The following is a 26,169-nucleotide window of genomic DNA, read 5'->3' as shown; positions in this document are numbered from 1 at the left end:
CCTTTCCCCACTCCAGTCCATACTTCACTCTGCTGCCTGGGTTATTTTTCTAAAAAAACCCACTGAGTCTATGTTGCCCCATTCCTCAAAAACCTCTAGTGGTTGCCAATCCACCTTCATATCTAACAGAAACTCCTTACCATTGGCTTTAAAACACTCAATCAGCTTGCCCTCTCCAATCTTACCTTGCTTTATTTACTACTAGAGCCCAGCTTGCTCACTTTGCTCCTCTAAACACCAAACTATTCGCTGTACCTCAATCTTGTCTATCTCGCCATTAACCCCTTGTCCATGTCCATCCTCTGGCCTGAAACTCCCTCCCTCTTCAGATATGACAGAACCCCATGCTCTCCACCTTCAACATCTTATTAAAATCATCTTGTCCAAAAGGGCTTCTACAATTAAGTCCTCTTTTCCCAACTTCCTCTCCTTTCTAGGTCACCTATGCCCTTAGTCTGTATCCTTTAAGCACATTCCTCAGCCCCAAAGCACTTATTTATTTATATTAATATCTGTATCCCCCTCTAGACTATAAGCTCCTTGTAGGCAGGAAATGTGTCTACCCACTCTCTTGTACTCTCCTAAGTGCTTAGTATAGCAGTCTGCATTTACTAAGCACTCCATAAATAAAAATTGATTGATTGACTCTTAAGGATAACCTCAATGTATGAAAACAGTAAATCAATGTTACAGACTACAGTCTCAATCAATTCAAGTGAATTCATGCCAGCAATTGAAAATTTTATGCTATTGTCATATATGTTAATCCTCAAGTACAGAGCACTTCCTCTCCTATGCAATTATCTCAATCTTTCTTAAAGTTCATATCTTGGAAGCACAGAATCCCACTGTTTTCCACTTTTTTCCTTCTGCCTTTCCTGTGCTTTCCTCCCTTTCACCCTACTCATCCTGCCAAATGAATTCATTGAATAAATGAAGGGTCGCTAATTAGTTATTATTTTGAGATCTCAGGGAGAATGAAGGTATTTTTAAAGTCTAGCAAAAGATTGCAGGTATGAATAGGTTAGGTCATAAATGTTTAGTACAGTGTTCTGCTAAATTCTCGATAAACATCATTCGTTGATTGATTATAAGCACTAGTGGAAATAAGACATAGGGATGCTGTGCTGGGAATGTCTGGAATAGCATTGAGCTTCTGATGGCAGAGAAAAGGTTTAATTATAGAAAAGTCCCAGGTTTCTAGAGTAAATACTGACTAAAATATCCTTAGATTAAAGCTAAGGCATATGGAAGAATGTGTTATTTTAAGATTTGAGTTTTTATCAGATGCCAAGTGGTAGTATTATTTTACACAGCAAAAGCAGAAGAAGTAGAACTCTTCTTAAAAACAAAATAAGAGCATATCTCTGCCCAAATACTTCTCTGTCTCCTCAGTTCTTCTTCCAAAGATGTAATTACTCCTAGAAGGCCAACACTGGGCTTATTTCTGAATGAGATTTCTAAATACAGATTTAGTTTTCTGTTTTCAATATTCATTTTCTGCTCCATGAATGACCACAACTTCTGAAAGCAAATTTTCAGATTTAATATAAACAAAATGCACTATTTTGTGCTGTAGATCTGCGTTTAGACTATACCCCAAATCCAAACACTCAACAGTACCAGTACATACCACTTTTCTCATAGTACCTTTCAATTTTGGCTAATGTGCAACTCAATCCGGGAAACATGAAAAACAGTTTTGAGCACAATATATTTCAGTTGGTGGAATGAACACAAATGTGTTGTTCATTTGCTTTAAAGAACACCCAAAATCATTTCCCAAGTGACTCTTTCCCAAAACTCTGAGCATATCATAGAAATTCCAGGAATTCTCTCTTCCCCAAATCCACTTTCTTACAGTTTACAAGCATAAAGCCTTCAATCTTCCCCTCCCCAAACTGATTATTACTTGATTGCATCTGAACATATGATAACATACGGCAGGTCTCCAAGAAATGAATCAGAGTCAAGGCAACTGACCTTGATTCAGTGCTTCTGGTTATACAGTAACCGTTGACATCCTAACGCAGTTTACATCTTTACCTCGGGTATATTATTCCCCCCAGTCTAGACTGTGAGCCCGTTGTTGGTAGGGATTGTCTCTATTTGTTGCCGAATTGTACTTTCCAAGCGCTTAGTACAGTGCTCTGCACACAGTAAGCGCTCAATAAATATGACTGAATTGAATGAATGAATGCAGGTTTCCCGTGCCCTTTCTTTGTGAATAAATATGTAAAGACCAATGGAGTCCTGTTCCCTGCCCACAATAAGCATATAGTCTAGAGGAGGAGACAGACATTAATACAATAAATAAATTACAAATAATTTCAATCTTTCTTAGAGTTTATATCTTGGAAGCACAGAATCCCACTGCTTTTCACTTTTTTCCTTCTGCCTTTCATGTGCTTTCCTCCCTCTCACCCTACTCCCCATTCTGCCTAATGAATCGATCGAATAAATGAAGGGTCGCTAACTAGTTATTATTTGGAGATCTCATGGAGACTGAAGAATAAAGGGTGAAAACCCAAGTGCATGGGCAACACAGAAGGAAATAGGAGAAGATGAAATGAGGGCTTAGACAGGGAAGGCCTCTTGGAGGAGATGTGTTTTCAATAAGGCTTCGAAGGTGGGGAGAGTTCCCCTCCCCACAGCAACTGTATATATGTTTGTACAGATTTATCACTCTATTTACTTATATATATTTACTATTCTATTTATTTTGTTAATGATGTGCATCTAGCTTTATTTCTATTTGTTCTGATGACTTGACACCTGTCCACATGTTTTGTTTTTTGACTGTCTCCCCCTTCTAGACTGTGAGCCCGTTGTCGGGTAGGGACCGTCTCCATATGTTGCCAACTTGTACTTCCCGAGCACTAGTATGGTGCTCTGCACACAGTAAGCGCTCAATAAATATGACTGAATGAATAAATGAATGAATTGTCTGTCAGATATTAAGACGAGGGCATTTCAGGCCAAATAATTTGGGTTTACTATGGAAATTAAAAAAAAAATCCACTGTAAGTCTAAAATATCCAGGTTGTTCTCTTCTAGGATCTGAATAGTGAAAACTGCTATTCGGCGCGAATATTCCAGATGAATTTTTCATACATTGCTGTTTCAGCCTTAGATCCTATTCTTCTGAAATGGTTTTACACTTCTGCCTCATTCATAATAGGATTTCAATAGCAATAAAGACCTTGACATAGAAACTGTGTGTGGTTAGGAGGAGTGAAGCATGCCAGAGTGCGACAGAACGGTGCTTCAGTTAGTCTGGACAAACCCACCCCAGTAGTGGTATAAATGAAAGACAGAGGTTTCTGCTCTAGACCGAAACATCAGGCGATTCTTGACATGTTTCCTGCATCAAAGTCACATCCTATGTAACAGTTGGAATCTTCTACTCCACATGTGGAAAAGGCGGAGGAGGTTAATAAGAGACAAAGGAAAGAAAAATAATAAAGGCTGAAAGCACACATTCCAAAAGGCAACCAAAATAAACTGGGAAAGGTTCCCAAATTTAAGGTGCTAATCAAATCTAACTTGGGATTTTGATTTGTTTAACTAGGCTTTATCAGTCTATTGAGAACAATTTGTAATACTTTTGGTCACTTACAGTTCGGACCTAAATAGGAATTAAGCAGTTGCAGAAGCCGACAAAAAAAGACTACAAATTCATGCACCCATTTTAGTTTTCCAATCATTATGACTATGCTTTTGATTCTTGGCTTTATCCAAAACTCAATTCTTGCCTTCATCCACACTAGCAGATCTGTCTTAATATGAATGTAATGCTTACAATTAAGATGTGGACACTTTTCACTAAAGACAAAAAACTGCATTAGCATAAATGGTTTCATTAATGGAATGAAAAGTAAAGATCGCTTACTTTTTCTTTTCTTGCGGCTGAGGTTCTTGAGAAGACACCTTAGGTTCTGTTCCAACATTTTTTTGCATGCGATGTCTCCTCTTTCTACTTGGTGCAATGTCTGGGACATCTGGACTTAGAACAATGGAATCCTCTCTGCTTGAAGTGGCTGGAGGGAAAAAAAGAAACATGTTATCAAAGACTGCAAAGTCATTTTTAAAACATCGACATCAGACACGCCTGTGATTTTTATGGATTTTGTTAAGCACTTCCTATGTGCCAGGCACTGTACTGTGCTGGGGTAGATCCACGATAATCATCCGAGTGCTTAGTACAGTGCTCTGCACACAGTAAGCGCTCAATAAATACGATTGAATGAATTCAGTTCAATTGAATTTATTGAGCACTTAATGTGTGCAAAGCACTGTACTAAGCGTTTGGGAGAGTACAATATAACAACAGACACATCTCCGCCCACAGCGAGCTCATTGGACATAGCCCCTGTCCCACACAGGGCTCACAGTCTTAATCCTCATTTTACAGATGAGGTAACTGAGTCACAGAGAAGTTAAGTGACTTGCCCGAGGTCACACAGCAGACAAGTGTCAGAGTCAGAATTAGAACCCAAGTCCTCTGATTCCCAGGCCTTTGCTCTTTCCATTAGTCTGTCAATCATATTTATTGAGTGCTTACTGTATGCAGAGTGTTGTACTGAGCGCTTGGGAGAGTACAATATAACAAGAAACAGACACAGTCTCTGCTTACAGTCAGGCTTACAATCTAGAGGGGGAGGCATACGTTAATATAAATAAATTACAGAAAAGTACATTAGCCCCTGCTGCTTCCTGTCTCTGAATAGTTGTGCTATTGTATTTTTGTTCTGACTTGTCCCACAATGAAGGGAGAGAGTGAGGTGTTTCATGTTCAGGGAGATGCCACCAGGGACTTAACTGAGAGTAATGGTGATGAAAATGGAGAGAATAAAACCGCTGCTCATACCCTAACTGTAAATATTAACCAGTACCTACAAGCAGGTTGCGTATTCCTGCAGTGTTGGGGACACCGGGCAAAGTGCTAGGGATAAGCCAACAGCAATTTGGCCAATTAGCCGGACAACTCCTCTAGGAGCTTACTCTGCTCTCCTAAATGCGCAAGAGTTAATGGGCTGTCCCCACTAGTGTTTGCTATGCTAACGGTTGAATTAAGTAAATAATAATCTTTTAATTTTAATCTAATAATAAATAATCTTTTAATTTTGAGTGACTGGACCTAACTGAATTAGTATTATATTTGGAGTCATTCATTCACTCATTCAATCGGATTTATTGAACGCTTGTGTCCTTTGACACTCATCCCAGCACTTACACTCTACAATTTTTCCTATTCGCAATCTATTTAAATGTCCGTCTCCTCATATAAACTATAAGCATCTTGTGGGCAGGGATCCACCCACTAACTCTATTGGATTTTACCAAGCATTCAGTACAGTACCCTGCACACAGTAATAATAATAATAATAATAATAATAATGGCAGTTATTAAGCACTTACTATGTGCAAAGCACTGTTCTAAGCACTGGGGAGGTTACAAGGTGATCAGGTTGTCCCTCGGGGGGCTCACAGTCTTAATCCCCATTTTACACATGAGTTAACTGAGGCACAGAGAAGTTAAGTGACTTGCCCAAAGTCACACAGCTGACAACTGGCGGAGGCAGGATTTGAACTCATGACCTCTGACTCCAAAGCCCGGGCTCTTTCCTCTGAGCCAAACACTCAATAAATGACATTGATCAATTAATTGATTGAGTGAGCCTGAAATTAGCTCCTGGCTAAACTGGAAAAGCCATTTCCACAGACTGGCCTACTTAAACAGGGGCCAGTTAATTCAGGGATGGTCTACATGAGGACTGATTTAAAAAGCCACTTTTATACAATGACAGCCATGTCTACATGTGCTTTGCAAAGACTTGGAAGAAACAGAAATGAACCTTATAGTGGAAAAATATGATAAATAATGTACCAGAGTGGAAAACAAGCAAATGTCCACTTCAAAAAATGAAAGTACCAACAAAGATACGGCACCCCAACTACAAGGCTGAAGCCATCATAGGATTCCTCTAAAATACAATAAACGGTCACAAAAGAATGTGTGTGCAATTCTCGTATCTGCTATTTTTAAACATGGCAATGGATCATCTCCTCCTCCAACTACAATCTAAATTCCCTCCAAATTCTAAAATGAATGTGACTAGCTTCAAAACCAGAGTTTATTTGAAGTTTTCATTTCAAGGAAGCTCAGATACTTTTGATCTTCCTTTCTCATGCCCTTTGGAAGATTCCCACACACACATATAAGGTGCCTCTAGAGTTTCCTTGTGCAGCCTCAGCAGCCAACAGCACTGTTTAGAAGACCACATGTTTCAACTCAAAAACTTGAATCATCTTTAATTTTTTCCCTAATTTAAAATAACGACTGCCAAAATGTTTTTCTTTTTCCCAAGCTAAGCCTGTCTATAACCAGGCAGTGATTAAGTATAGGGTTCTCAGGCCAACTTTATCTTTTCCCATATTCCATGTTTATTGACAAAAAGTTCAGAACTGTAGGAGTGAAATGTAACCATTTAAAAATGGACAATATTTCTGTGCTAATTCATAACAGTCTAAAAGCATAATAATCTAAAATATTATGTATTGGGAATGGTACATTCTATCACACTTTCTAACCTTAATATCTAAACATAATTCAATTAGGCACAAAAGGCTAAAAATGAATAACACATATGCTTGCCTAAAATAGTGTAACCAATTCTTGCCCCAGAGCTGAGCAAATTACTCTTCGTGATTAATTTGCTCATATATAAGGCGACTTAACCCATCCATTGTTGAAGCACCAAGGCATAGTCCAATAAATTCATATTTTAAAACCAATTTAGAGTGTTAGATGACCTTTGAGAGGTCCAGGATGGATAACATTAGGTTAGTTCACTCATTGTGGTTTTCAGTAGGCTCATCCAACTCTTTTCCATAGAAAATTTCATTTTAAAAATCATAAATGAATCTTTTAATATAATACTTGGTTCTCTATTCTCCACCCCCCCAACCTTATCCAGTGTATCCTGCAAGAACTTGGGGGATTTGCCCAGCCAGTCACAGATATTGCAAAGAGTGTATGGTTATGAAGTAACAACTGTAAACCTCTAATTGCAAACATACAGAGGTTTCCCTCTACCTCTAGCATGTAGCTAGAGTAAGGCACAATATAACAGAATTCTAACAGGGGGGCATATTCTGCCAATATACAAGATGGCTGAGGAACTTAAATACTGGGGCTTGTTAATACTGCTGCTTCCTTAGGAAGAAATATTCCAAAAATAGGAAAGAAATTATAAATGAAATAGGTGACAAAACAGTAATGTCTGTATGCTAAAAATCATGGCTTACTGGAAGGGAATCTCTGTGGAACTACAATTCAGAAATTGTCATGGTAGAATTAATAACTTCTAATTCTAGACAGGAAGAGAGTGGTTCTGTTACATTTTTCCACTATCAGGCCGTGCCTGACTTGCCTTGGCTTTGCCACCAAGGTCAGATTGACTGTGGTAGGGCCTGAAGTTGAAGACCACATCAACCACACCAGTTTAAGCAGTTTTAGACCTTTGCAAATTAATGTCCTTCGTTAAGTGAAAATTTATTTTTTTGACCATATGAGAGGAACAAAATTTGAAAAAAATGGGCTTTTAGATTTTTTTCAGGCCTGAAATGTTCACTGTTGTTTCCAAAGAAAGGAAGTAAAACAATCCACCATTTAAGAAAAAGAATCTGTAAGCTTTCCCGGAATCACCAATAGACTATCCTCTTGGCCATAATAGCCCTTTTCCTCAGTTTGTGATAAAAGGAGTAAAATGAGATTTGGTGCAAACAAGATCTGAGGAACAATGGAAGATCTGAACCAGACAGTCCAAACAATCTACTTAGTTTCTCTTGAGGTAGAGAATAAAAAAGGGATAAATAAGGAAAGTGAGGCATGGTTGATATTGCGTTCTGCACTGTGGACATATATCATCAATCGTATTTATTGAGCGCTTACTGTGTGCAGAGCACTGTACTAAGCACATATAGGGATAGTTCCTTTCTATGGTACTTCATTTGCCCCATATGAGGGGCCTCCATCTGTTTTCATGGCTGCCCCTTGTTAACCCAATCTTAGGGAAGCCTCTGTCAATCACTGTGGTCAAGTTGGTCTGTAAACTTCTGTTGTCTCCGAAAAGACCACAACTATATAATATTTTTTGGATCGGGCTTTAGTGCATCTTAAAAATGTTTGCTCTGGCCTCCCTACTTGTTAGTGCCTCTTTTAAATTTCGTTTTTCTCAGCAGCAACAGCTGCTTAGTAACTCTGTAGCCAGTTACTGTCCTTTCACCTCCCACCTAGTGAAGCTGTGTTTCTGGGAACATAATTTGCCTCAATGCTGGTGAGCTGCTTGGGCCTGGGGATCTCTTGTTCCCCCTGACTGATGGAGAGAATGGTGACAATAATAGAAAAATAGGATGTAACTACAAAGGAGGAAAGATAAGGGCCTCCTTTTTGACATGTTAAGCTTGAGGTAGCAGTTAAGAGATGTAGGGTTGGCCAGCAACTAAGAGGGTTTACTGAAGGAGAGGAGCTATAGACAGGCGCTAATTTCAATGACAGCTCGAGAGGGAAAAACCAAAGAGGGTTAAAAAAGTATGAAGAATACCAAAATGAATCTAATCTGGTTGGCCAGACAATCCTGATGTTTGAGATATTCTGATTACCAACCAACATCCCTGCCAATCTAGGAGATGGTTTCCATCTGTAACACTTCAGTGACATAGGTAATTTGCCAATTTTAGGCTTTCCATGTAGATATGAAATGATACTATGAAAAAAAAAGAAAATGATTCTAATTTATTCCAATTTCAGAGACCATTTATCTAGCTCAGGAATAATCACATCTTTTAAAAATCATTTTTTAGGAAATAAATAGCTTTCCTATGTATTTTTGATGTGTGCTATAGGTGTATATTTCTCACACATTTGCATTTTAGCGTTTCTTCACCTAATAATGGGAAGGTTTTAAAGAGATAAACCTCAAGTAAGGCTATTCCCTAACATTGGTTATCTGAACTGATTAACTGTTTTGTACAACCGGCTTCCTGAATTGTCTTAAACCAGTCATTTGATTTCAGTTTAAATGGACTCATCTCTAAAAACTGCACAGGAAGCCCTTGATGAATATTATGTCTACCTCAGAAAAGGGGGGCCTGATTGAAGAAAATGGTATGATGTAGATAAATTTCTGCATGAAAAGTGATGGAAAGGTTAAAGAAAACATGATTGCTAAGATTAATGAAGGATTTAATGACATTTAATGACATTTTGATGCATGGGAAGGACTTTATTTGAGAAGGCTACAGAGAAGCCTACAAAGACTAATAAAGACTAATTGAAATTGTAGTAAGACATAAGTTCTTTTTGAAATAAGCAAGAACTTGACTGCAAGGGTGATAAAATACAATAAGATCAAATCAGCCAATGGTATTTATTGAGCACTTACCGTGTGCAGGGCCCTGTACAAAATGCTTGAGAGAGTACAATATAACAGAATTGAGAGACATGTAGCCTGCCCACAACGAGCTTACAATTTACAGTGGTACTGCATCTTCATTTTGCAGATGAGGGAACTGAGGCACAGAGAAATTAAGTGACTTGCCCTGCCCAATGACACCCAATATACAAGTAGCAGAGCTCAGAGACTATTGAGGAAGATTGTGGAGTCTCAATCCATCAGTAGAATTTATTGAGTGTGTGAACCACTGTACTAAGTGCTTGGGAAAGTACCAAACAACAGAGTAGGTAGACATTTTCTGCCCACAAGGAGATTAAGGTATAGAGGGGGAGACTAGCATTAATATAAATAACTTATGGATGAATACAAAAGTGCTATGAGGATGAGGTGGGGTGAATATAAACTGCTTAGAGGGTACAGAGCCAAGGGCCTAGATGATGCAGAAGGGAGAGGGAGTCAGGGAAAAAAGGGCATAATCAGGAAAGACCTCCTGGAGGAGATGTGATTTTAATAAGACTTTGAAGGTGGAGAGACTGATGGTTCATTCATTCAGTCGTATTTATTGAGAACTTACTGCGTGCAGAGCCCTGTACTAAGTGCTTGGGAGAGAACAATACAACAATAAAAAGACACATTCCCACAATGAGTTTACAGTCTACAGAAGGGGGGGATGGACACTAATATATATATATAAAAATTAAAGATATGTACATAGAGAAGCAGCGTGGCTTAGTGGAAAGAGCACGGGCTTTGGAATCAGAGGTCATGGGTTCAAATCCCGGCTCCACCAATTGTCAGCTGTATGACTTTGGTCAAGTCACTTCACTTCTCTGTGCCTCAGTTACCTCACCTGTAAAATGGGGATTAAGACTGTGAGCCTCACGCGGGACAACCAGATCACTTTGTAACCTCCCCAGCGCTTAGAACGGTGCTTTGCACGTTGTAAGCGCTTAATAAATGCCATCATCATCATCATCATCATAAGTGCTGTGGGGCTGGGAAGGGGATGAACAAAGGGACAAAGTCAGGGTATCGGAGAAGGAAGTGGGAGAAGAGGAAAGGAGGGCTTATTCAAGGAAGGCCTCTTGGAGGTCTTCAATATGGCTTTGACTGGCGGAGGTGACTGTTTGATTTCATTCATTCTCTCATTCATTCAATTTTATTTATTGAGTGCTCACTGTGTGCACAGCACTGTACTAAGCGTTTGGGAAGTACAAGTCAGCAACATACAGAGATGGCCCCTACCCAACAACAGGTTCACAGTCTAGAAGAGGGAGACAGACAACAAAACAAAACATGTAGACAAGTGTCAAAGCTATATGCACATCATTAAGAAAATAAATAGAATAGTAAATATGTACAAGTAAAATAAATAGAGTAATAAATCTGTACAAACATATATACAGGTGCTGTGGGGAGAGAAAGGAGGGGGCTCAGTCTGGGAAGGCCTCCTGGAGGAGGTGAGCTCTCAGTAGGGCTTTGAAGGGAGGAAGAGAGCTAGCTTGGCAGATGTTGGGAGGGAGGGCATTCAAGGCCAGGGGAAGGATGTGGGCCGAGGGTCGACGGCCGGACAGGCGAGAATGAGGTACAGCGAGGAGGTTAGCGGCAGAGGAGCGGAGGGTGCGGGCTGGGCTGGAGAAGGGGTAGGTGGGGGCGAGGTGATGCAGAGCCTTGAAGCGGAAAGTGAGGAGTTTTTGCCTGATTCAGAGGTTGACAGGCAGCCACTGGAGATTTTTGAGGAGGGGAGTAACATGCCCAGAGCATTTCTGTACAAAGATAATCCCGGCAGCAGAGTGAAGTATAGACTGAAGCGGGGAGAGACAGGAGGATGGGAGATCAGAGAGGAGGCAGATTTGAGGGTTCTGGTGTGCCGGGCCAGGGGCAGGATGTGGGTGAGGAGTTGGCAGCAACATAGACAAGATCAAGGCACGTTGAGAAGGTTAGCATTAGAGGAGCCAAGTGTGTGGGCCGGGTTGTAGTTGAAGAATAGTGAAGTGAGGTAGGAGGGGACAAGGTGATTGAGTGCTTTAAAGTCAATGGTGAGGAGTTTTTGTTGGATACGGACGTGGATGGGCAACCACTGGAGTTTTTTTTGAGGAGGGGGGTGACATGCCCTGAACGTTTTTGTAGAAAAATGATCCAGGCAGCAGAGTGAAGCATGGACTGGAGTGGAGAGAGACAGGAGGCTGGGAGGTCAGCACGGAGGCTGATGCAGTAATCCAGGCGGGATAGGATGAGTGATTGTATTAACGTGGCAGCAGTTTGGATGAAGAGGAAAGGGCAGATTTTAACGATGTTGTGAAGATGAGATCAGCAGGGTTGGGGGGAGGAGGTTAGAGGCCAGAGGAAATACATGGGGAAGGGGTCAGGAGCGAGATAGATGAGAATGGGGCACAGTGAGCAAGCTGTTGCTAAAGCAGCTAAGTGTGCGGGCTAGGCTGTAGTAGGAGATCAGTGAGTTAAGATAGGAGGGGGCATACTGATTGAGGGATTTAAAGCCAATGGTATGGAATTTCTGGCTGATGCAGAGGTGAACAGGCAACCACTGGAGGTTCTTGAGGAGTGGGGAGATGTGGACTGAACTTTTTTTTTTTAATGATCCAGACACCAGAGTGAAGTATGGACTGGAGTGGAGAGAGACAGGATGCAGGGAGGTCAAAGAGAAGGTCCCTTCCAGCTCCGTGAGTCGGAAGAAGGCCACAATAAAACACGAGTGGTGTTTGAAATGTTAACAACCAGACTAAATTAAATAATACAAATATAATAAGGAAAGACAGAAATTGTCAAGGCACTGTTTTTTTTCCACTGTTGTTTATCTTCAAGGTTTTGGTAAGAGAAGCAGCCTCCGGAACTAGGAGTGAACCAAAATGTATTTTTCCCTGTATTTAAAAGCTAAAAAAAGCAATGTAAGACCAGTCAAACTGTGGAATCATTCTATTCATGTATCTACAATGGTACTTCCTTGACCCTAAAATAGATTTTTAAAAATGCATAATGCACACATTTTCGACATAAATGATTTATTAATTGGTGCTGAATGAGATCAATTTTCCTGAAAAGCTGTCATCTATAAATCATCTACAAAATATTGTTAGAAGCAAGCAATTAACATTGAAAAAAATATATCTCTAGTTACATATTGGCTTTAATCAGCCAGGACCAGTGTAGATTTTATTTTTACCTTTTTAAACTAACTAGTAATAAAGGCAATAGTTTGGGCCTTATTTAATTTAAAGAGATGAGCCAAAGTTAATTGTGAATACTTTATACATTCAGATGATTAGATTTGAATGGTGGTGTACCTCCTATTGCAATGAAATACATTTGCTACACATACAGTGATCTTATTGACACACATGTTTTGAAAGCTATGAATTTCAATTGCCAATGACTTGGGTTGGATATGAATTGATGGCATAAAAGTCAAAATTATAACTGTCTACCCTGTTCCTATGAGACACTCAGTCTTCCCTAGCTGTTTTGTCAGCCAGATTTAATGAAGATATATTATACCTAGGCCTCAGTCAAAGTTGACTTAGGTCCAGTCAAATAGAATTGCCATTGCTAACTGTTCTTATCCAGTGCTTTGCTAACTGTTCTTATCCAGTGCTTAGACCGGTGTTTGGCACATAAGTGCTTAACAAATTCCATTATTACTATTATTATTATTAGCTCTGTTTATCCATTTGTTTGTCTTTTTGCTGTCTTCTGTCAATCCCTCCCTGTCTCCCTCTACTCTGTTAGCTAATTATCATAAAATCAAGGGACCCCTTCTCAGTGTATTTGTTGAGCTCTGATTACCAACATTATTAAGCATGGCCTTTTCAAAGTGCATGGGAAGAATGCTAGATTATGGAAAACATACTATCTGGTTATACACCTCAACCCATTCAGTAAAGTGACAGTTGGCACTTTCTACCATATTTTACTGTGAAACTTAACTTGGGAAAAGAAATTCAGTCAATTCAATAAAAAAAAAATAGATGTATACCGTGAATGGAGGATTCCCCTACAACTGCCACTTCAGCATTTTTGCACCACCTAAATACTTGGGTATACAACATACATATTCTTTCTAACTTCCTCCTATCAGTAATTCATTTTAGTGTCTCTTTTCCCACATAGATTGTATGCGCTCTGAGGCAGGGATCATGTATACCACTCCTAAATGCTTATTACATAGCTCTGCGCATAGCAGGTGCTCAATAAAAACTATTTACAGATATTTCTCACCTGTACACTTTCTTGGACAGTCATGATAAGCTGGCTATCCACTGGACATTTAGTGAGGGCTGGTGTGCCAGTATCATTGTGGAAGGAACTGAGAAAAGTTCATGGTACCTCCAGACATTTTCCAAACACTGACAACTTAAACACAGAGGTTTAATTCAATGCTTGGAGTGAGAAGGGGGCAATTCAAAACAGTTCCAAATGCCTATATCCACACAGACACACAAGTTTCAATATACCTACAAACTTTCACTATGTGACGTTACAGTAGAGGCAGAATGTAGTTTTATTTAACAAATGTTTTCTCATTCTTCTGTCTTTATTTCTTACCCATTTTCCCCTTCCCTCTCATATCACTGATTTCTCCTTGTCCTTTCCCAATTCTTCTCAATGGAATCTCATCCTGAGCCTCCTTCCCTGATAATACTAATAACAATAATGATGGCATTTATAAAGCGCTTACTGTGTGCAAAGCACTGTTCGAAGCGCTGGGCACTGTTCTAAGTCCTGGGCACTGTTCTAAGTGTTGATCTTTGCTTCTTCCTCCCCCTTTTATCTTTATCCTTTATAGCACAAAGTCAAGTGAGGTATGAGAGGCTGGAAGGCAAAATGACCAGGGACTAGACTCCATAAATTTCTAGCTCCCTTGCTTTTTGTGTGGTCTGCACATCAAGCAAATCACTAGATAATTTTAAGACAGGTTCCAAGTTATGGATGCAGACAGGGGTTTAGAAGCATTCTCCCTCCTACCTGATTTCTTATGTAGCCTGGCTTGGGGTACATTAACTTGGTGGTGACCAGACCAAAACAATCCCATCCCACTCTTCATCCACAGGGCAGGGGGCCTGGGTCAAATCAATCCATCAGTCCCATTGATTGAGGGCCTAATGTGAACAGAATTTTGTACCTCAATCCTAATATTACTTTTATTAGTCAATATGTGTATGTCTATCTCTCCAATGAGCATGTAAGCTCCTTGTAGGCAGAGAACATAAAACTTTCCACTACCTGCATTACAACCAGTGGCTCCTCAATATTAATACTAATAAAGAAAACAATCATATTTACTGAGCACTTACTACATGCGGAGCACTATATTAGCACTTTGGAGAGTACAATAACAGAGTGGGTGGACACGTAGGGGGAACAAGGTGAGCTAATTAAACTGAGTAAAACATATACCAGTCAGCCCAATTCGGAGCGATACTCATGTCCCAGGAACACTGACAATATATACAAAATAAGTTGCTATTTCCATCTTCTAATGTCTAAGCAATACATTCCGCAGTGGTCTAATTCTGAATTTAATAGTGACTGCTAGCACATTCGATTAGCAGCTACAGAAAGGCATAAAATGAGGTTACTCTCAACGACACACAGCTTCAAGTTGTCACCATAATCACCACTTTCCAGAAGAATGGTAGAAGAGGTAGAAACTATCAGAGCATCTCATGGCTCTTCATTGTCAGCAAGATTATGGTCAGAATCCCTCTGGACAGGGTTCTAAAGAACAGATTTAAGCCATCCATAAATCATAACTGGCTTCAGGCCAAAATGTAGACATGATCTGATCTCTACCACATAACAGATAGAGAAGTTTAAAGAATAACTCTGAGGTGACTATTCTGTCACTGAATAGCCTAAAGACTTCTCAAAGACAGCTAGATTGCTTAGGCCCCATCTGTTGGATTTAATGTAGAGTTAACAATTCCATGGATTGACAATAGGAAGGAAAACAAACAAACAAGGATATTTACAAATCTATTCTGGGAAAATACAGGACCAGAATTTTACTACAAAGATAGTCAGCCTAATTGCCCAGGGTTTGCCAAAAAGTGGGGGTGGTGGGGGGTGGGGGTGGGGTGTGTGTGTCTGTGTGTGTCTGTGTGTGTGTATTTGGGGGGGAAGAAAGAAAGAAAAGTTATAAAATAAAATTAACTGCATTGTGATTTTTAAAATCAATTATCTGGAAGATCTGGGTTGAAATGTGCTGGGGTGAATACAAGCAAATTGGGTTGGACCCAATCCCTGTCCCACATGGGGCTCACGGTCTTAATCCCCATTTTACAGATGAGGTAACTGAGGCCCAGAGAAGTGAAGGGACTTGCCCAAGGTCACACAGCAGACAAGTGGCAGAGCTGAGATTAGAACCCATGACCTTCTGGCTCCTAGGCCCATGCTCTATCTACTATGCCATGCCGCTTCTTCTGGAATTAAAAAAAAAAACACCCTCCTTTTCTACGCTTGGATGTTGAACTTCCCAAGAGCTTAGTACAGTGCTCTGCACACAGTAAGTGCTCAATAAATACGATTGAATGAATGAATGAACAAATATATTACAGGCTGCCCCAATATTCCACAATAGAACGGAGGAAAAAATTTCACATTCTCAAGTTCCCTTAAACTGGAAAATAATGTGTCTTCAGGAACATGTCTACCAACTCTGTTGTATCCTACTCTCCCAAGCGCTTAGTAAAGTGTTGTGAACATAAGCACTCAATAAATACCACTGATTGAATGATTCACACAAGTCCTTTCATGGTAGTTCTAGTTCTCTACTAAGGCAGACTCTTTTCTTCGAACAGAGGAACACTCCTGGAATCTTGGCAGTATAAACTCAAACGTGAAATAGAAAGATCATCAGATACCTTGTGGGTCTCTCCTTTCAAAATGAAAATGCCACAAGGTGAAATTCTCTGTGGGTTCTAAATCAATCACTGGTATTTACTGAGTACTTATTTGTACGAAGAACAGTGCCCTTTTAATGCTTGGGAAAGTACAATACAACGAAGTTGCAATCCCTGCCCTTGAGGAGTTTACAGTCTGCAGGGGGGAGACAGACATAAAAATAAATTCACACAGGGGAAATAGGATAGTATAAGAATATTAACATAAGTACTGTGGGGCTGGATTGAGTATCCAGCTTAAGTGCTTTAAGCTTAAAAGCACTTAAGGGATACACAGCCAAGTGCATAGTTGATGTACAGGGGTAGATTCAGGAAATAAGGATTTAGAGAAGGCCTCTTGGAGCAGATGTGATTTTAGGAGGGTTTTGACGGTGGGGAGAGTGGTGAACTGTCAGATATGAAGGGGGAGGGAGGGAGGACTTGGACAAGGGGTCAGTGATAGATGAGGTTAAAGTACAGACAGTAGGTAAGCTTTAGAGGAGGGCAGTGTGTGGGCTGGGCTGAAGTTGATTAGCGAGGTTAAGTAGGAGGGAGAATGCCAACCCATCGAGTGCCTTTAAGCCAATGTAAGGAGTTTCTATTTCATCATCATCATCATCAATCGTATTTATTGAGCGCTTACTATGTGCAGAGCACTGTACTAAGCGCTTGGGAAGTACAAATTGGCAACATATAGAGACAGTCCCTACCCAAGAGTGGGCTCACAGTCTAAAAGGGGGAGACAAAGAACAAAACCAAACATACTAACAAAATAAAATAAATAGAATAGATATGTACAAATAAAATAAATAAATAAATAAATAGAGTAAAAAATATGTACAAACATATATACATATATACAGGTGCTGTGGGGAAGGGAAGGAGGTAAGATGGGGGGGATGGAGAGGGGGACGAGGGGGAGAGGAAGGAAGGGGCTCAGTCTGGGAAGGCCCAGGAATCGTAGTCCTAGGAATCGTTCTATTTGATGAGGGGGTGGGTAAATCTCACCAGAAATATGAGCGTGCTTCCCATTAATGAAAATCTGTGAATGAATGGATCTTTTTAAGATTCTCAAACCACAAAATGCTCAACCCTGTTACTCTGCCTCATACCTCCACAGAGGTATACCTCCACTTAGATTCAGACTTCGTTGCTTTTTTTTCTGAGAAGGAAATGGAGCTCCCTCTCCAAGGAACTAAAAGTCTCTAACCCTACATAGGCCTTGCAAGGGCCCCTGAACGCCAATAAAGAAAATGAGTGGGGTGAGATCAGTCAGCATTCCAAAGGATGTCAGGTTATTGATATTAGCAATCTTCCCTGCAAAGTCAATAGATAAGCTTTCTAACAAAGGAGACTTAGGTATTTTGATCACAGAGGAAATAAATACATTTGGATGAGAAAATGCAATTAAAAAGAAAAACCTTTATACTGTATTTACAAAAAGTCTAGGTTTCTCTTCTCTTCCTCTTAGTTTTAAATCCCCTTTACCTTCAGATGACCTTCATTTACAGTTAAATAAAAAGACAACATGTTTCTAAGCAGCATGTTTAATCCAATGTATTCAAAGACCACCTTTAAAATTTTTCACTAACCTTCACCACCACCTCCAGTAATAGGCAGCAGAAACCACCGTTTTATTACAAAAGAGAGATAAACTGAAAATTAGAATAAATGGCTTCCCTAATGTCACAAAACACTTTGACAGAAGATGTACAATCTGCTTTATACTCCCTCATAGGGTATATCAAGAACAATTACACTTTCTCCGAAGATTACAAGAAATTCAAATTTTACAGTATTTGAAAAGCAAGGCTCTCTTTTACACAAACTGGCAAGTAAAAGCAACAGATTTGGAGGTAAAAATCAGAAAAATGCATTCCTCTTTGCTCAGAAAAAGAAACAGTCTAGGCTCCATATCTGCCCCATATCTCACTCATTCACCAGAATACAATGATTTGGGGAAAGAGGCCGAGATAAGGCTTGTTAGCCATACTGTAATTGCTAATATCTTATTGAGCTTCTAATCTAATCAAAGGACAGTATGTTTTCTTTGCCATTCAAACAATCCATTTCTAAAACTTTAATGAATTGCTCTCCCCTTTTTCCCATTTTAAATGACTGCTCTGATGACCATCTTACCCAGAAGGTCAATGGGCTAACCTATTAGTCCACGATCAGTAAATAATTGATCACTACCAGTGCTCCAGACCCTCTTTAGAATTTTTTTTCAGGAGCCAGGCTCCTCTCTTAACCAACCCAGCTGGAGTTTAGACTTAATGAGAAAAACCACTTGACGCCCAGGAGTAACCCAAGTGGTGATCTTTGGAAATCTAACACCTTCGGTGTCAGAAACAGGGTCACATGAGGGTGGACCAAAGATGAAAAACTACAGACACTGGTTCGGTTCAGGGGGTGACAATTATAATCTGATTGTAGCTCTCATGCCTCATGTTTAGTGCAAGTCAATGTTTTCATTATGAAAGGGACTTGACATTTCTACCTTCACAACAACCTTCAAGTTTCTAAATTTCAATTCAATCATATTTACTGAATGCTTGCTGTGTGCAAAGCACTGAACTAAGAGCTTCAGAGAGCACAACGCAACAATACACATTCCCTGCTCACCACAGGCTTACAGTCTAGAGGGGGAAATCATTTTCACTTTTATCTGTTCCTACATTCTCTATTTGTTTAGACACTTTCATTTTTTTCCTTCTATATTGTTTTTTACTCTTGCAGACACCCAATCTGGGACAAAAATATGACAAATCCTGAGAAGTAGGAAGCAGAGCGTTCCAAGAGGAGATGAAGAAACTCAGATGGCCTCCAGGTTCTGGTAATGTTTCCTGTCTTGGAAGTCTTGTACATGATCGTGACTATTAACCCATGAATTTACAAAGCATTTACATTTTCCAAAACTTTCAATGAGTTCTCATTTGTCTTCCCAAGAATACTAGCAGATCAGAAGTACTGTTATACCAATTTTACTACTGAGAAAATAGATATCCAGAGACCTCTGAGCTGAGCTGAGGCAAAAGCCCAAGTTGACTGCTTCGCACCCTGGCGATCTTTCCACAAGACCAAAATGACCATCTATTTTGAAATTCAGGCGATTTGTAAGGGATCACAGTGAATTAAAAGTGCTCTTCTTGGCTGAAATTCTCATGTATTAATTTGTAAATTGAAGATGCAAAAGAACTTTTTAAAAAAGGGGGTGATAAATCTGAACTTTCACGAGAACACTGAAAGAACACAGTGTGTGGCTGCCAAACAAGCCAGGAACTGTTTAGTCAGGAAACACAGGAGGAAAAAGACAGACTCTGAAAGAACAACTTCAAGCCATCAATATTGCCATTGACTACTCGGAGCCGTTATAAATAATAAACCTTGGAAAGCAGCTTTAATGGTTAATAGGTTTCAGATAACCAAACTACAATTTCACAGTTTTCACAGGTTTCATAATGGGGCCCCTGCCTGTGACCCATGTCAGGAAGGGTTTGGAGCCCCAAATAAAGCTTTCATTGTTTCACTGTAAGGCCGGTACTAACTTCTACGAACTTCAGGACGTTTTTGAGTGTTCTCCTCAGAGTGATTTGTAACCCTTCTGAGATATTCAGGTCAGATTGTAGGTTTTCATCAACTAACAGTAAATTTTGGATTTGTTACAAAGCTTACGTTTATTGTATGGATTATTACATTATAATCACTCAGGAGTGGACTGAGTTAATGAGTAACTGAACTGAACTGTTTCTTTGTAACTGCATATATAATACTAAAGTTCATTTATTGCTAGTGCATTAGTTATAGAGCAGGCTAGCAGGAATATCTTCTCTGTGCCCCAGTGTCTATGCTTTTTCCTATCTAGCAGATAGGAAGTACTGCTCTACCAATTTTACTATTGAGAAAATAGATAGCCAGAGATATATGTTGCCAACTTCTACTTCCCAAGTGCTTAGTACAGTGTTCTGCACACAGTAAGCGCTCAATATGATTGATTCAATCATATTCAATCGTATTCAAGTATTCAATAAATAAGATTGAATGAATGAATGCTTTTGCCCATGTCCCCGCACCCAATCTCTGCCATCTCTCTCCTCCCAGAGCAGAACTCTCCAAGAGGCCAACTCAGCCACCTGTCTCTTCTTCAGACACCTTGGTGGTACAAAACTCTCTAGCTCCATCCTCCTGCCTTAGGCCTCTCAGTCAGGCCTTCTGTCCACAGTCATCATCATCATCATCATCATCAATCATATTTATTGAGCGCTTACTGTGTGCAGAGCACTGTACTAAGCGCTTGGGAAGTACAAATTGGCAACATATAGAGACAGTCCCTACCCAACAGTGGGCTCACAGTCTAAACGGGGGAGACAGAGAACAAAACCAAACATACTAACAAAATAAAATAAATAGAATAGATATGTACAAGTTAAATAAATAAATAGAGTAATAAATATGTACAAACATGTATACATATACACAGGTGCTGTGGGGAAGGGAAGGAGGTAAGATGGGGGGATGGAGAGGGGGACAAGGGGGAGAGGAAGGAAGGGGCTCAGTCTGGGAAGGCCTCCTGGAGGAGGTGAGCTCTCAGTAGGGCCTTGAAGGGAGGAAGAGAGTCCTTGAATAAGTTGTCTATTCCCACTGTCTCCATTTCCTCTTCTCCAGCTCTCTCACTGATTTTTCATTTTTTTTCTTTCTTGATTTTTTCTTTCTCCTCCTGCTCTGACCATTGTCATTCTTGCGGCTCAGCCCCTTCAGCAATTTGCTGCTTGGGGGCAGTCTGCTTAAAGCCCATCAGAGGGCTCAGTGGTGACCTAAACAATTTGCAAAAAAAAAAACCAGACAGACCTCCAGTTTGCATATCTGTAACCTTTGCTGCTTCCCCTATCTGTAATGTATTTTATGATTGATTGATATTGTGTGTGTGTGTGTGTGTGTGTGTGTGTGAGAGAGAGAGAGAGAGAGAGAGAGAGAGAGAGAGAGAGAGAGAAACTGATCAATGAGTTCAGTTTGGGATTTGTTGAACATACTTAAGGAACGCTGCTTGGAAGAGATGTATTTTTAGAAGAACTTTGAAGCAGGGAAGAGCCCTATTCTCACTCCTGGACATGAAGGAGGAGAGGGTTCCAGACCTGAAAAAGAGAGGAGGGAGTTTAATCATGAGAGATAAGAGCTAGGCATAATATGTTAGTTAGGGAAGCAAAGCATTTAGTCTGGATTGTAGTGGGAGACAGCTGATTGAGTAGCTTAAAGCAATTCTCAGGAGTTTTGGCTTGATTTGGAGAGGAACGAGTAATCAATCATTGGAGGACTATGAGAAGTGGAGATAAGTGTGAAAAATGATAATGATGATGATATTTGTTAAGGGCTTACTATGTGCCAAGCACTGTTCTAAAGTACTGGGGTAGATACAGGGTCATCAGGTTGTCCCACGTGGAGCTCACGGTCTTAATCCCCATTTTACAGATGAGGTAACTGAGGCCCAGAGAAGTTACAAAGTCACACAGCTGACAAGTGGCAGAGCCGGGATCAGAACCCACGACCTCTGATTTTGAAGTCCGTGTCAATACTTGAGGAAAATGATCCAGGCAGCAGAGTGAAGTATGAACTGGAGAGGAGGGAGCCTGGAGGCAGAGGGATCAGGGAGGAGGCTGATGCAGTGGTTAAATGGGGAAATGATAGGTGCCTGGTGCAGTTTGGACAAAGAGGAAGGAGCAGATTCTTGAAATGTGATGAGAGATTCAACAAGATTTTGTGACTGACTGGATATGGGGGTTGAAAGAAATACAGGAATCAAGGACAATGCAAGGTTGTGGACTTGTAAGACAGAGAGAATGGTGATGCCAACAGCATTGGGAAAGTGATGGGTAAAAGGGCTTGGGAAGGAAAACAAGTTCAGTTTTAAGCTTGTTGAGCTCGAGATGTAGAGGTCAGGACAAAGGAAGTAAATCTGGGGGTCATCTGCATAGAGATAGTAGGTGAAGCCTTGGCAGTGAATGAGCTCCCCAGAGGATGGGGGTGTAGAAAGAGAGTAGAAAGGACCCAGAACTGAGCCTTGAGAGAAAGCTACAGTTAGGGAGTGGGAGGGAGAAGAAGAGCTGGCTAAAGAGACCAAGAAGGAGCCACCGGAGAGATAAGAGAGCAAGGAGGGAACTGTCAGTGAAACCAGGATTAGATAGTGTTTTCAGGACAGAAGGGTTGTCCATAGTGTCAAAGGATTGCTGAGACCAAGAAGGACTCTGGGATCATCAATCGTATTTACTGAGCGCTTACTATGTGCAGAGCACTGTACTAAGCGCTTGGGAAGTACAAATTGGCAACACATAGAGACAGTCCCTACCCAACAGTGGGCTCACAGTCTAAAAGATGGGATGACAGAGTCTATTGGATTTGGCAAAGAAGAGCTTGGCTACCCTGAAAAGTGCAGTTTTAGTGGTGTGGAGGGGGTGAAGCCTGCATACTGGAAGATCAGTGCGGGAGCTGGAGAAGAGGAAGTGGAGACTGGGAATAGACAACTTATTCAAGGACTGTGGACAGAAATGGTGGGAAGGTGTTGAGGGCAAAAGCTGGATGGTTTAATAGCACTTAGAACAGTGCTTTGCACATAGCAAGTGCTTAATAAATGCCATTATTATTATTATTATTATTGTCAAGACCTTTCTTTTAGGGTAGGAGAAAAATGGGTGTTTTTGAAAGCAGAGGGGAAGGAGCCATTGTAGAGTGCGTGGTTGAAGATAATAATGATGGTATTTGTTAAGTGCTTACTATGTGCAAAGCACTGTTTTAAGCACTGGGGTATACAAAGTGATCAGGTTGTCCCACGTGGGGCTCACAATCTTAATCCCCATTTTACAGATGAGGGAACTGAGGCACAGAGAAGTTAAGTGACTTGACTAAAGTCACACAGCTGACAATTGGCGGAGCCGGGATTTGAACCCCTGACCTCTGACTCCAAAGCCCGGGCTCTTTCCACTTAGCCATGAGGAGTGAAGAATAGTGCATAAGAGTGTATTTATACACTGCAATGGGCTGTGGCTGGAGGCACAAGTGGAAGGGGGAAGATTTTGAAAGCAAGTGTGAGCTCTTCTCTAGAAAGAGGGTAAGAAAGGGTAAGAGTGAGTGGTTGGGATGGTGAGGGGGAGATTTGGGAGAGTTCATACTTGATGGCTTCAATTTCGCACATACAGGTTAAGAGGTGGTGTGATGATTTGGTGCTCTTTTTGGGGGGGGAATACAAGCGACAATTTAACACCCTTTAAGGAAGGGTAATCCTCAGTCTGTATTCCTGGAACTTGGGCTAGTTCCAGAAAGTATGAATAAGGAAATGGAAAGATGTAACTGCAAGACTTGGGAACGTGTTTATTACCCATCCCTTGCCAAAATATAATTTAAGAATGAATGTTGCTAAAAGGTTCCAATAGGTCAAAGTTACAATAAGAGCACACGTTGATTTTTTTAATGGTATTAATCTACATCTCCAGCCCTGATTTCTCCTTCTCTACAGTCTCACATTTCCTCTTGTCTTCAGAACATCTCTACTTGGATGTCCTCTGACCCCTCCAACTTAACATGCGCAAAACAGAACTCCTTATCTTCATACGCAAACCCTGTCCTCCCCCAGACTTTCCCATTACTGTAGACAGCACCACCATTCTTCTTCTCTCACAAGCCCATAACCTTGGCTTTATCCTTGACTTACCTCCTCCATTCAACCTATATAATATGTCACCAGATCCTGTCAGTTCGACCCACTAGATCGCTGAAATCACCCTTTCCTCCCCATGCAAACCATTGCTACATTAATCCAAGCACTTATCCTAGCCCATCTTGATGACTGCATTACCCTCCTCTCTGACCTCCCTGCCTCCTGTCTCTCCCCAGTCCAGTCCACTCTTCACTCTGCTGCCCAGATCATTTTTCGACAAAACTGTTCAGTCTGTTTCTCCACTCCTCATAAACCTCCAGTGGTTGCCCATCCACCTCCACATCAAAAGGAAACTCCTTACCATCAGCTTTGAATTATTTAATCACCTTGCCCCCTCCTATCTTATCCCGCTTCATTCCTACTATAATCCAGCTCATACGCTTCACTCCCCTAATGTCAACCTACTCACTGTACCTCGATCCTATCTTGCCGCCAACCTCTCACCCACATTCTGCCTCTGGACTGGAATACCCTCCCTCTTCATATCCAATAGACGATCGTTCACCCCACCTTCAAAACCTTACTGAAAGAGAGGCCTTTCTTTCCTCTTTTCCCACTCCCTTCGGTGTTGCCTTTGCACTTGGATTTGCACACTTTTTTCCCCTTTCCCTAGGCCCAGCCCTTATGTAAATATATGTAATATATTGATTTATATTAATGTCTGTCCCCCCCTCTAGACTGTAAGCTTACTGGGCAGGGAATGCATCTACCAACTCTGTTATACTGTACTCGCCTAAGCACTTAGAACAGTGCTTTTCACGCAGTAAGTGCTCAATAAATATGATAAATAAATATTGTACTGTATGTGTCAAACACTGTTCTAAGCATTGGGTAGATAAAAGCTAATTAGGCCCGATAGAGTCCCTGTCCTAAATGGGGCTCATAGTCTAAGTAGGAGGGAAAACAGGTATTGCATCCCCATTCTGTGCTTAGAACAGCTTTGCACATAGTAAGAGCTTAATAAATGCCATTATTATTATTATTATTTTGCAGTTGAGGAAACTGAGGAACAGAGAAATGAAGTGATTTGCCCAAGGTCAGACAGCAAGCAGGAGGAGGACACAGGATTAGAACCCAAGTCCTCTGGCTCTCAGGCCCCTGCTTTATCCACTAGGCCATGCTGCTTCCTGCTTTGATACCAATGATAATAACATAAGCTTAAAAATGCACCGTTGTCTTTTGATTTCAAAAGTGACATCACTTAATGGTGACTCTTTCCTATGGGGGAAAGTGAAGCCAAAAAGGTCAAAAGGGGACTGCCAGTCTCTTCCACAGCAGGCAAATATAAGATTGTCCTTTGTGTTTGCTTTTTGCAGCACCTAATGCGATTTTCACTCTTGGCTCCTGATCTCAAGATCCTCCAGGGGGTTCTTGCAAAAAGAGTCACTTCTTTCTTGATGACAGCATCCAAGACTGATCTGTTTCTGCACCTGCCTTTCAGCTACAATGTCCCGTTGCTTGAAGTTGTGCAATATTAAAGTCTTATAAAGCATATTTTCTAACTGAACTATTTCACCTCATCTTATAGAGCTGTTTGGATATTCCCATCTGCTCCCATCCCCCATCCACAGAAGCTGCATCGAGGTCAGCATGATTTTGTACCAGGACTTCATTGTTTGTGATCCTCCCTTATCACTTGACGTTGAGTACAGCACATCCATGGAAAGGAATTGAATGTGGCACTTACAGTGGGTACCAGAACTCAAACCAAACACAAGACTGGGCAGCATTACCTTCTCCCTAACCCATTATTTTCCACTGAACAATTACTGATACACGGATATAACACAATTTTTGGACAAACCTGGGGATTGGGAAGTTCGTTATGGGCAGGGAATGTTTCTGTTCATTGATATATTGTAGTCTCCTAAGCGCTAAGTACAGTGCTCTGCAAACAGCGCTCAATAAATATGACTGACTGACCCAAAAAACCTACCAGGCTGAAGTAGAAATGCCTGCTATTTTTTAAGCATGGGCTCAGGGAATTTTGAAATATTACAAATTCACCTCAGGATCCCCTCATTGTTTTGTTGGAAGCAAAACATTTTAATCACGGATATCACCATTAAGAATAACATGAATATATTTTGAATGTCATTTGTTTGGT

The 26,169-nt window shown here is 40.7% G+C and overlaps 1 protein-coding gene across 2 annotated transcripts in view; it reads right to left on the bottom strand.

Moving 5' to 3' along the window:
- The window catches only part of XRCC4 (X-ray repair cross complementing 4), a 273,201-nt gene that overhangs the window by 76,672 nt on the left and 170,360 nt on the right, over nucleotides 1-26,169 (bottom strand). For both annotated transcript variants that reach the window (XM_038765724.1, XM_038765723.1), the window contains exon 7: nucleotides 3,893-4,040. In XM_038765724.1, the coding sequence (XP_038621652.1) occupies nucleotides 3,893-4,040 (148 nt within the window). The remainder of the gene's footprint in view (nucleotides 1-3,892; nucleotides 4,041-26,169) is intronic.

The sequence above is a fragment of the Tachyglossus aculeatus genome, chromosome 23, assembly GCF_015852505.1.
Source record: "Tachyglossus aculeatus isolate mTacAcu1 chromosome 23, mTacAcu1.pri, whole genome shotgun sequence".
Classification (NCBI taxonomy): Eukaryota; Metazoa; Chordata; class Mammalia; order Monotremata; family Tachyglossidae; genus Tachyglossus; species Tachyglossus aculeatus.
Note: the sequence above shows the minus strand (reverse complement) of the source record. Positions and strands in the feature narration are given on the sequence as shown.